The sequence below is a fragment of the Anomaloglossus baeobatrachus genome, chromosome 9 (assembly GCF_048569485.1).
Source record: "Anomaloglossus baeobatrachus isolate aAnoBae1 chromosome 9, aAnoBae1.hap1, whole genome shotgun sequence".
In the NCBI taxonomy this organism is placed as follows: Eukaryota; Metazoa; Chordata; class Amphibia; order Anura; family Aromobatidae; genus Anomaloglossus; species Anomaloglossus baeobatrachus.
The window spans coordinates 53070921-53083289 of NC_134361.1; the positions used below are offsets into that span (position 1 = coordinate 53070921).

The window sequence follows — 12369 nt, forward strand, 5'->3', positions numbered from 1 at the left end:
GAAACACAAAAAGCGTTGATGTTCGGGTGCGATTGGCACATGGTGATAAGCATCCTTGATGTCGATCGATGCTAGGAAGTCTCCTTGTGACATCGAAGCGATGACCGAGCGGAGAGATTCCATCCGAAACCGTCTGGTGCTCACATGTCTGTTGAGCAGTTTGAGGTCCAGAACGGGACGGAACGAGCCGTCCTTCTTTGGCACCACAAACAAGTTGGAGTAAAAGCCGCGACCATGTTCCTGGGGGGGAACAAGGATCACAACTCCTTCTGTCTTCAGAGCGTTCACCGCCTGAAAAAGTGCATCGGCTCGCTCGGGGGGCGGGGAGGTTCTGAAGAAACGAGTCGGGGGACGAGAGCTGAACTCTATCCTGTAACCGTGAGACAGAATGTCTCTCACCCATCGGTCTTGAACATGTGGCCACCAGGCGTCGCAAAAGCGGGAGAGCCTGCCACCGACCGAGGATGCGGTTCGGGGATGCCGAGAGTCATGAGGAGGCCGCCTTGGAAGCAGTGCCTCCTGCGGCCTTTTGGGGGCGTGACTTGGACCGCCACGCATAGGAGTTCCTCTGGCCTTTCTCCGGCCTGCTGGACGAAGAGGATTGGGGCTTGGCGGAGGGACGAAAGGACCGAAACCTCGATTGTATTTTCCGTTGCTGAGGTCTCTTCGGTTTGGACTGGGGTAAGGAGGAGTCCTTTCCCTTGGATTCCTTAATAATCTCATCCAATCGTTCGCCAAACAAGCGGTCGCCAGAAAACGGCAAACTGGTTAAGAACCTCTTGGAAGCCAAGTCTGCCTTCCATTCGCGCAGCCACATGGCCCTGCGGACTGCCACAGAGTTAGCGGATGCCACCGCTGTACGGCTAGCAGAGTCTAGAACTGCGTTCATGGCGTAGGAAGAAAAGGCTGACGCCTGAGAAGTCAAAGACGCAACCTGCGGAGCAGAATTACGTGTGACCGCAGTAATCTCAGCCAGACAAGCTGAGATAGCTTGGAGTGCCCACACGGCTGCAAAAGCCGGGGCAAAAGACGCGCCCGTGGCTTCATAGATGGATTTCACCAGGAGCTCTATCTGCCTGTCAGTGGCATCCTTTAGCGATGAGCCATCTGCAACCGATACCACAGATCTAGCCGCCAATCTAGAGACTGGGGGATCTACCTTGGGACATTGAGCCCAACCCTTAACAACGTCAGAGGGGAAGGGGTAACGTGTGTCAGTAAGGCGCTTAGTAAAGCGCTTGTCCGGAACCGCTCTGGGCTTCTGGACAGCATCTCTGAAGTTAGAGTGATCGAAAAACGCACTCCGTGTACGTTTAGGGAACCGAAACTGGTGTTTCTCCTGCTGAGAAGTCGACTCCACTACAGGTGGCGGCGGGGGAGATATATCTAACACCTGGTTGATGGACGAGATAAGGTCATTTACTATGGCGTCCCCTTCAGGTGTATCAAGATTGAGAGCAACGTCAGGGTCAGAGCCCTGAGCTGCGACGTCCGCCTCGTCCTCCAGAGAGTCCTCAAGCTGGGAACCCGAGCAGCGTGAAGAAGTCAGGGAAGATTCCCAGCGGGCCCGCTTAGCCGGTCTGGGACTGTGGTCCGGGCCGGAGTCCTCCACATGAGACCTAGGGCCCCCCCTGGGAACGTGCTGCGGCGCGGACAGAGAGGGGCCTGGAGGCAAAGATCCAACAGGGCCCGGGGCCTGTGGAAGGACCGGTCTGGACTGCAAAGCTTCAAGCAGCTTGGCAGACCATTTGTCCATACACTGAGCCATGGATTGTGAGAGCGACTCAGAGTTTTTCAGCAAAAACTGCAAACTCTGTCCCTGCCGCCTGGACAGGGGGAGCAAGGGGTTCTACCTGAGCCGAGGGGCCCACTAGTGACCGAGGCTCCGGCTGAGCAAGCAAAACAGGGGTTGAGCATTGCTCACAGTGAGGGTAGGTGGAACCCGCAGGTAACTTAGCCGCACAAGAGGTACAGGACGCAAAATAACCCTGTGCCTTAGCACCCTTGCTCCTTGTGGACGACATGCTGTTGTCTCCTAGGAGAGTGATCACTGAGGGTATATGGGAAAGGGTATACAGCCCGACCAAACAGAAATATATAATATAATATATATATTATAATATATATATATATATATTATAATATATATATATATATATATTATAATATATATATATATATATTATAATATATATATATATATATATTATAATATATATATATATATATTATAATATATATATATATATATTATAATATATATATATATATATTATAATATATATATATATATATATTATAATATATATATATATATATTATAATATATATAATATATATATATTATAATATATATAATATATATATATATATATATATATATATATATATATATATATATATATATATATATATATATATATATATATATATATATATATATATATATATATATATATATATATATATATATATATATATATATATATATATATATAGTATCTATTCCGGCACCCTAAGGGGACCAGCACCGGGTGACCGGTGTGGCTTACCGACCGCTAAAAAGCGGAGTGTGTGTCCTCCAGATTCCCTGCCTGAGGTCTCCCAGCGTTGCAGAGCTCTTTCCTGAAAATCCTCCACAGGCAGAATGCCAAAAAAATGGCTGCCGGAGCTCTCTGGGGAGGAGTGGGGCCGTGGGCGGCGCTAGAAAAGTGCGGGAATCTGGAGTCCCCACAGTGATCAGTGAGGGGGGAGGAAACCTACAGGATGCTCCGGCCCTCACAACCGACGTCAGGTCGGAAGTCCCGCCCTTACCCCTGATAGACAGGCCCGGGGGCGGGAGTTTTGCTACTAGGCCGCAATTGAAGCCGGGGACTAAATTTAAGACCGCGGCCGACAAACAGGCGCGGTCGGCGCGGAAGTCCGCCGGCCGTCACAAATAAGCAGCTGCTGCAGCGTCCGGGATGAAGGCGCTCCATGCACATCCCCCATGGGGATACAGAGTACCTTAGTGATGCAGGGCCCGGTCCCTGAGGATAAATCAACTCCTGTCCGGCAGATTCCCACAGGGGCTGCGGAGGGAGCACGGTCCCAGTGAATGGATGACCGCTCAGGATCCCACTTCTCCCAGAGCCGCTAAGGGATGGTGAAGGAGACGGCATGAGGCTCCGGCCTTTGTACCCACAATGGGTACCTCAACCTTAACAGCACCGCCGACGTAGTGGGGTGAGAAGGGAACATGCCGGGGGCCCCGTGGGGGCCCACTTTTCTTCCAACCGATATAACTAAAATGAGAATGCATGAGTGGATGTGTGCCTCCTTCCACACAAAGCATAAAACTGAGGAGCCCGTGATGCACGGGAGGGTGTATAGGCAGAGGGGAGGGGTTACACTTTTTAAAGTGTAATACTTTGTGTGGCCTCCGGAGGCAGAAGCTATACACCCAATTGTCTGGGTCTCCCAATGGAGCGACAAAGAAAGTATAAAATGTTTATTGCGACAATGTTTAAAATTATAGCATATAAAAGATAATACAAAGAGTGGTCAGCGGGTGGTGCCAGAGAACTATATCAAGAGAACTTCAACATGGGATAATAATTAATGCTAGGATTCTCATCAATCCAAAACACTGACAGTGACAATATAGAAAAATCACAACCAGGGGTGGTCTAAGTGTAACAGCAGTGCAAAACCTGCAGTCACTGTCCAGAGAGGAGTAAGGAGAATCCCAGCAAAAAAAAAAAAACAAAAAAAAACAAAACATAATAAACATGAAATAAATGGCAGTATATACCTCGTTTGAATAAGATAGCCAACACTGTACTGTCCCTTACCGGGATCCCCGGAAGAAGGCGTACACCGAAACGTGCATGTAGGGACTGTGTTGGCGCTCTTATTCATACGAGGTATATACTGCCATTTACTTCATGTTTATTAATTTTTTTGCTGGGATTCTCCTTACTCCTCTCTGACAGTGACGGCAGGTTCTGCACTGCTGTTACTCTTCGACCACACCATTTTTCTATATTATCACTGTAAGGCTACTTTCACACTTGCGTTGAACGGTATCCGTTGCATTGCGTTGTGTGACGGATGCGTTGCATATAATGGCACAACGGATGCAACGGATCTTACAAAACAACGGAAAGCTTTTTTTTTTTTTTTTTCCTTCTTTACAGTTTTACTGGCAGCAGACTATTGTGATCAAATCAGCTGATCACCCGGCGGCCGGGCGCTCAGCTGAGCTCTCACATGCCGGCGGCCGGGCGCTCAGCTGAGCTCTCTCACATGCCGGCGGCCGGGCGCTCAGCTGAGTGCTCTCACATGCCGGCGGCCGGGCGCTCAGCTGAGTGCTCTCACATGCCGGCGGCCGGGCGCTCAGCTGAGCGCTCTCACATGCCAGCGGCCGGGCATTCAGCTGATCGCTCTCACATGCCGGCGGCCGAGTGCTCAGCTGAACGTTCGGCCACCGAAAGACAAAAACAATTTTGTGATAGTGATAATAATAATAATAATAATAATAATAATAATAGAGGAGCATGTGCAGTGAAAAATAGAGGATTTCGCCACTCAAAAAACGTTACATGCTGCAGCGTCGGCCAGCGGAAGCACCGCAGGTACTTTTGGTACAATCCGTCGTCCATATAAGTCTATGGGAAACATCGGAATCCGTTAACGGATTCCGCTGTTTTCCAAAAGGGCGGATTGTAACGGAAGGAAAAAAAACGCAAGTGTGAAAGTACCCTTAGAGTTTTGGATTGATGAGAATCTTAGCATTAATTATTATCCCATGTTGCAGCTCTCTTGATATACGCCTCTGGCACCACCTGCTGAACACTGTTTGTATTATTCTTTATAAGCTATAAATTTTAAAACATTGTCTCAAAGATTTATACTTTAATGAATTGTTTGCTCTTGTACAGAATTTTTTTTCGTTCTTAGGCTTTGACTTCTGTGTTAATCTATTCTCCATGAATTTAGGCACATACTTACAATTTCCCTATTTGAATTTTTGTGTGCTCTTTGTTTATTAGGATTTTGAATGTAGCTCATCATTTCTTATTTGTAAACAAAGATATATATTTTTTAACCATTCCCGGTCATACATGGGTTTCTCAGATTACGCAATATATTTTGTGCAGCCAGTAAAAGATCAGGCTTTTACAGACATACAATAATGGCTGGTCACAGTATGGGGTTCCAATATGGTCGATGTAAAAACAGCTCTAAGGGTATGTGCGCACGTTGCGTACTGCCCAGCACCGTAAAAGGTGCGCTTCAGAGCGCAGCTGAAAAGCTCCGTTCTGAAGCGCATGGTGCCGGCGAGAACGTGCGCTCTGCCTGCAGCTCCTGCCATAGACAGAGCAGGAGCTGCCGGCAAAGCGCACGGAAGAAGTGACATGTCACTTCTTTTTGCGCAGCGCTTCGGCAGTAGCCGAAGCGCTGCGCACTAAAACGCCACGTGCGCACGGCCCCTGCACAATCTCCATAGACTGTGCAGGGGACGCAGGACGCATGCAGTTACGCTGCGCTGCAAAGCGCAGCGTAACTGCATGAATTTACGCAACGTGCGCACATAGCCTAAAAAGGCAGAGCCGGCGATCGATCACACATTCGTACAATGTAACCGCATGCTACCTGTTGTGCTTTTCTTGCTGTAGTAACTGTGCTGCTATTTTCCTTAGGTCTGTTACTTCCTTTATTTCATCCTCTTCTTCCTCTTCTAACAACTGCTCCTTCTGAAGCCTGACGGGGAAAATGCAGACACATGAAAATCACGGCCATGCTTAGCTGCTGTGTTTTGCAGCAGTACAAAAAAAAAAAAAAAAAAAAAAAAAAACACAACAACAACAACAACAACAACAACAACAACAACAACAACAACAACAACAGCTTTTAAAACTGGTTATACAAAGTTTTACAAACTTCACGAGGTCTCAAAAGAAAATTAAAACATATATTTAAGTTGGGCTGAAACTTTTAATATCTGCACATCCTGCATGTTCTTGATCGGCTGCGTGTAAGGAGTGAGCTCAGGAGCGGAGATCGTCCCATCAGGAGGCGGCGCCAGCTGTATTATACCGCCAGCATTAGCTTCTAACAGCAGCAATTGGAGCCGGCGCCAATTATTGTATTTTAAAAAGGTCATTGTTAATCTATCACACCAGCATTTAAATGGTTTTATGTACGGGAGCGCAAGTTTGGGCATTCACTGGCTTTCCTCAGCAACGCAATCACAGGGTACCATTGGTTTTCGACGGAAGTCACAGCCGTTTGATGTTCTTTTTCATGGGACATCATTAAAAGGGTTATTCTCATCTCCAAGATCCTATCCTAATATATAGAAATTATTATTATTTAAATAATTACACCAAGAATAATAATAATAAATAATAAATAATAATAGCTAATACCGCCAATTAGAAATGTAGCATAGTTCTGCTGATTAGCTATGTCTCTTACCTCATGTGCAGGGCATTGCAGGACCTTAGGAATCCATGGTTACGTCCACGCATATAGTGACAGATAGTTGCTCGTGGCCTAACCATGGATTCCTAAGGTCCTGCAATGCCCTGCACATGAGGTAAGTGACATAGCTAATCAGAAGAACTATAATACATTTCTAATTGGCAATATTTGCTAATATTATTATTAATTATTATTATTATTATTATTAGCTAATACCTCCAATTAGAAATGTAGTATAATTCTTCTGATTAGCTATGTCACTTACCTCATGTGCAGGGCATTGCAGGAACTTAGGAATCCATGGTTACGACCACGAGCAATTATCTGTTACTACATGTATGGACTTAATCATGGATTCCTAAGGTCCTGCAATGCCCTGCACATGGTAAGTGACATAGTGAATCAGGAGAACTATACTATATTTCTAATTAAAGGCATTTGCTATTATTACTACACCTACTACATACTGGGTTAGGATCTTTTGAATAGGAATACCCCTTTAACGTGACAAGTAGAATTTTAATTTTATGTTTTTTAGTACTTGTTCCCTTCAGGGACTTCTGTGACAAAAGTGGGAAAAAAAAATAATCCTAACCCAAAAAACGGAATTTTGTGTACTCACCGTAAAATAGTTTTCTCTTAGCCATCATTGGGGGACACAGGACCATGGGTGTTATGCTGCCTATCCATAGGAGGACATTAAGTAGATGCAAAAGCACAGCTCCTCCTCTGCAGTATACACCCCCTGGCCAGGCCAGGCCACCTCAGTTTTAGTACACAAGCAGTAGGAGAAAAAAAAACAGTAAAAACTTACCTAAACAGAGGAACATGAGAAAAGAAGAGTCATAACCAAATAAGGTACCGAGAGAACCAAGGCCCAACAGGGCAACAGGGTGGGTGCTGTGTCCCCCAATGATGGCTAAGAGAAAACGATTTTACGGTGAGTACACAAAAATCCGTTTTTCTCTGACGCCTCATTGGAGGACACAGGACCATGGGACGTCCTAAAGCAGTCCATGGGTGGGAAACATAAAAAGAAGACAACACAACCCAAGGACTAGGAACCAGTCCCAGAGCCTGGAGCGCCTACTGAGAGAGGTGCTCTACTGCCGTTTGCAGAATTGTCCTACCCAGATTTGCCTCAGTTGCAACCTGGGTATGGACTCTGTAATGCTTTAAAAACGTATGTAGGCTAGACCAGGTTGCAGCCTTACACACCTGTTCCACTGAAACCTGATGCCGAATGGCCCACGAAGCGCCAACTGCTCGCATGGAATGAGCCCGCAGCCCACTAGGAATGGGCTTGAGTTGCAAGCGGTAGACTTCCTGGATCGCCTTTGAAGCTGCCTGTCCCTTCTTAGGACCCTCAGGAATGACGAACAAAGAGTCCGTTTTCCTAAAGGGGGCTGTCCTGGATATGTAATATCTGAGAGCTCTGACGAGGTCTAACGAATGCAGAGACCTTTCCACCCTATGAACCGGGTGTGGACAAAAGGAAGGCAGAACAATGTCCTTGTTCAAATGACACGGGGTAAGAACCTTTGGAAGGAAATCCGGAAGGGGGCGCAGAACCACCACCTTGTCCTGGTCAAAGATCAGAAAAGGCTCGCGGCAATAGAGTGCTGCTAGCTCTGAAACCCGTCTGATGGACGTAATTGTCACCAGGAATGTTACCTTCCAGGACAGAAGAGCAAGGGAGGATTCCTTGAGGGGTTCAAAGGGAGACCTCTGGAGACCGTCCAGAACGAGGTTGAGGTCCAATGGTTTGTACGGGGGAACTAGATGGGACACGCCCTGGAGGAAGGTCTTGACTTGCGGTTTTTGAGCCAGGCGGCATTGGTAGAAGATTGAGAGCGCTGAGACCTGCCCTTTAAGGGAACTGAGAGCCAACCCCGCTTGCAAGCTAGACTATAGAAAGTCGAGAATTCTGGGGATGGCCAGAGGCATAGGCTGGACGTTAGTTTCCCTGCACCATCAAAGGAAAATTTTCCACGTACGGTGGTAAATGCGGGATGAAGCAGGCTTTCGGGCACTGATCATGGTGGAAATAACCGCGGGGGAGAATCCCGCTCTTGTTAATACCCAGGTCTCAATGGCCATGCCGTCAGCTTCAGGGCTCTGGCGTTCTGATGGGAAATGGGCCCTTGGGTCAGCAAGTCTGGGATGTCTGGAAGGCGCCACGGTGCGCCTGTGAGCATTTGTACTAATTCGGCGTACCAGGCGCGCCTGGGCCAGTCCGGTGCCATCAGTATCACCGGGACTCCCTCTGCCTTGATCTTCCTGATTACCCGCGGCAGCAGGGGTAGAGGTGGAAATATGTAAGGCAGGCGGAATTGGTGCCAGGAGCAGACTAGAGCATCCGCACCGATGGACTGCGGGTCGCGTGACCTGGCTATGAACGCGGGTACCTTTGCATTCAACCTTGAGGCCATTAGGTCCACGTCTGGTGTGCCCCAGCGAGTGCAGATGTGTAGAAACACATCTGGGTGGAGAGACCATTCTCCGGCAACCAGGCCTTGGCGATTCAGAAAGTCTGCTGCCCAGTTCTCTACCCCCGGTATGTGTATCGCTGATATCACTGATCCCGACGATTCGGCACAGCTGAGGATCTTGTGGGCCTCGAGATAAGCCGCTTTGCTGCGGGTGCCCCCCTGCCGATTGATATAGGCTACAGCTGTTGCATTGTCCGATTGGACTCGAATCTGACGACCCGCTAGCAGAGGGCAGAACGCTCTGAGCGCGAGGAAGATCGCGCGGACTTCCAGGATGTTTATGGGTAGGAAAGACTCCTGGGGCGTCCAACGTCCTTGAGCAGTGTGGTGCCGGTACACTGCTCCCCAGCCTAGGAGGCTGGCGTCCGTGGTCAGGACCAGCCAGTTCACTGGGAGAAAAGATCTCCCCTTCGATAGGGATGAGGACCGAAGCCACCAGCGGAGTGCGTACCTGACTGAAGGAGTCAGGTGAAGATGTCTGTCCAGGGAGAAGGGGCTCTTGTCCCAGGCTGCTAGAAGGGCTAGCTGCAGTGGGCGGAGGTGCAGTTGAGCAAAGGGTACTGCTTCCATAGCCGCCACCATCCTGCCGAGCACTTTCATGCTGCATCGAATGGAGCGAGACGGAGGACGTAGAAGGCAGCGTACCACTCGTTGAAGAGCGATCGCCTTGTCCTGAGGGAGAAGGATCAAGCCCCGACGGGTGTCCAGGGACATGCCCAGGAAGGTGAAGGATCGTGATGGGATCGGGGGATGATTTGTCCAGATTCACTAGCCCCCCCTAAGCGGGATAGGGTGTCCACAGTGATCTGTACGCTGGTTGAGTAGTCTCGGAAGGAAGGGGCCTTGAGGAGGAGGTCTTCCAAGTAAGGGAGAACGACTACTCCCCTGGCGTGAAGGACGCTCATGGCGGCCGCCATGACTTTGGTGAAGCCCCTTGGTGCGGTGGCAAGGCCGAAGGGTAGAGCTACGAATTGAAAGCGTGAGTCCTGAATTGCAAAGCGGAGGAACTTTTGGTGATCTGGGGCGATTGGTATGTGCAGGTACGCGTCCTTGATGTCTATGGAGGCGAGGAATTCCCCTTCGATCATGGATGCAATAATGGACCTTAGGGACTCCATTCTGAATCTCCGTATGTGCACATGTTTGTTTAGGTGTTTGAGGTCCAGGATGGGTCGAACTGACCCATCCTTTTTCGGGACCACAAAGAGGTTGGAATAAAACCCGCCGAACTTCTCATCTTCTGGGACAGGTATTATCACTCCTGCTGTTTCGAGCGAGTGGATTGCTGAGAAAAAAGCTTTGCGTCGTTTTCGAGTCTTTGGGGGGTTTGAGAGAAAAAAACCGACTCGGGGGTCAGGTCCGAAATTCTTTGTGGTAATCGGAAGACACAAGGTCTCGCACCCATTTGTCGTCTGAGGCGGCAGCCCAGGTGTGGTGAAAGAGCCGCAGTCAACCTCCTACAATGAGTGTGTCTTCCGGGGCGCCGAAGGAGTCATGAGGGGGGGAAACCGTCGTGGCCGAGCCTCCCTAGTCCTGGACTGTTTCGGTCTAGGCTGCCATGATGAAGTGGGTTTCGGGGAGAGCTGAGAAGGTCGGTCCCTGCGTAGTCCGCGGCTGGTGGCGGGGACAGCACGGGATGTCGACCAACCAAATGAGTTCTGAAAGGAGCGGAACGAGGACTGTGGACGTCTGGTGAAGGACGTCCTGGACTTCAGCTGAGGGAGGGAGGTACTCTTTCCTCCCGTGGCGTCAGAAATGAGCTTGTCCAGACGTTCGTTAAACAAATCGGTCTGGAAAAAAGGGAAGGCCCGTGAGAGACTTCTTGGAGGCAGAGTCCGCTCGCCATTGTCGGAGCCAGAGAGCTCTACGGATGGCTATGGTATTTGAGGCGGCAAACGCTGTGCAGGTAGCGGCGTCCATGGAGGCCTGCATGAGGTACTCCGCCGCAGCGGCAATTTGAGCTGTTACCTCTGTGAAGGTATGAGTGAACTGGGATTCCACAAGCAAAGTGTTAAGGGATTCTGCCCAGACCGAGATCGCCTATGCAACCCACACAGAGGCAAAGGAGGGCGAGAGGGAGGAACCCGCAGCCTCAAAAGCAGAGCGGGCAAGGTGCTCCACCTGTCTGTCTGTGTCGGGTCCTTGATGGAGGAACCATCGGGTAAAGACAGGAGCGTCTTTGTGGTAAGGCGGGAGACCGGGGGGGGGGGGGGGGTCGACCGAGGGCGGATCGGCCCAGCCCTTAGGGGCAGGTGAAGCAAAAGGGTACCGGGACTCCGTGAGTTTTCGGTTACCGAAGCGCCTGTCAGGGTTTTCCCTTTGCTTTGTGAGGATATCCTGAAACTCTGGGTGATCAGCGAAAACCTTTTGGGGTTTCCTTGCCCTCTTAAAGGAGACCGCATGGGTCAGTGGTAGTGGATGGGGGATCCTCCACATGTAGAGTTTGGTTGATTGCTGCTATAAGGGAGTCTATTGCAGTTTGATCATCTGGGGAGGCTGAAACCAAGGAATCCTCTTGGTATAAACAGCATTCTCCCTCCTCCAGCTCTTCAGAAGCCGTGGAGCATGTGGGAGAGCCTGCCCTGTGTGCTCCCGAGGGAGAGCCCGCTGGAGATACCCGGCCGTGTGCTCTTTTCCTGATCCCTGCAACCGGTGAAGCATGTGCCCGGATTACCTCAGAAGGATCCTCCATAGGGGTATCCTCAGGCTGCGTTCTTTCCAGGGACCCAGAAGGGTGTGGAGGACATTGCATATCCAGAACCAGGTTCTGTGACAGTTTTTCCATGGATTGGGACAGAAACTGTGCCCATTCCAGTGGGCTGGGGGCTCTAGGCTCTGGGCCGGTGGTGGCAGGGGGGTCTTGGGGGGCTATAGGGGCACAGGACTCACAGAGAGGTGTTTACGTGGTAGCTCAGCGTGGCAGGCAGTGCAGGCTGAATAATAGACTATGTGGGCCTTAGCACTCTTAGTGCCCTTAGAATTCTGCATGTTCCTAATAGGAGTATGCCAGGAGGGGGAGCAATGCTCAGCAGAGCTACAAGTGAAGCAAGCACCTCACCAGAATCAGCCGATGGCCCTGTCCTCAGGAAGGATTAAGCTCTATGGAGATCTTCGCACGCTTTCCTGGGGGGGCGCTTATCGCGGCCGCGAGGGGAGCAGGGCTTAGCGTTAAAAGAGCGCGAAGATTAGGTCAGTGTGCCCCCCCTGCTGTGGGTAGTAAAAAACGGCGGGAAGGGAGCTTCTGATAGTTATCCTCCCTCTCCCTCCAGTCAGCACACAGCTTGTCACTGGTGGTTATCAGCCGGCTTTTCTGCTAGAGCAAATAAACAGCATGAGTCCCTGAGCCCTGGGCCCTCCCCCCGCCACCGGGAAATTATCTGCAGGACTGCAAACAGCGAGGGACTTCCCC

General features: G+C 49.7%; 1 protein-coding gene and 1 long non-coding RNA gene across 3 annotated transcripts in view; one reads left to right on the forward strand and one right to left on the reverse strand.

The window, feature by feature from the left end:
• Positions 1-12369, forward strand: part of LOC142251170 (uncharacterized) — a 179207-nt gene that overhangs the window by 91047 nt on the left and 75791 nt on the right. The gene's annotated exons all lie outside the window — the stretch shown is intronic.
• The window catches only part of LRCH2 (leucine rich repeats and calponin homology domain containing 2), a 191016-nt gene that overhangs the window by 74508 nt on the left and 104139 nt on the right, over positions 1-12369 (reverse strand). For both annotated transcript variants that reach the window (XM_075323711.1, XM_075323710.1), the window contains exon 11: positions 5638-5745. In XM_075323711.1, coding sequence (XP_075179826.1) covers positions 5638-5745 — 108 coding nt within the window. The remainder of the gene's footprint in view (positions 1-5637; positions 5746-12369) is intronic.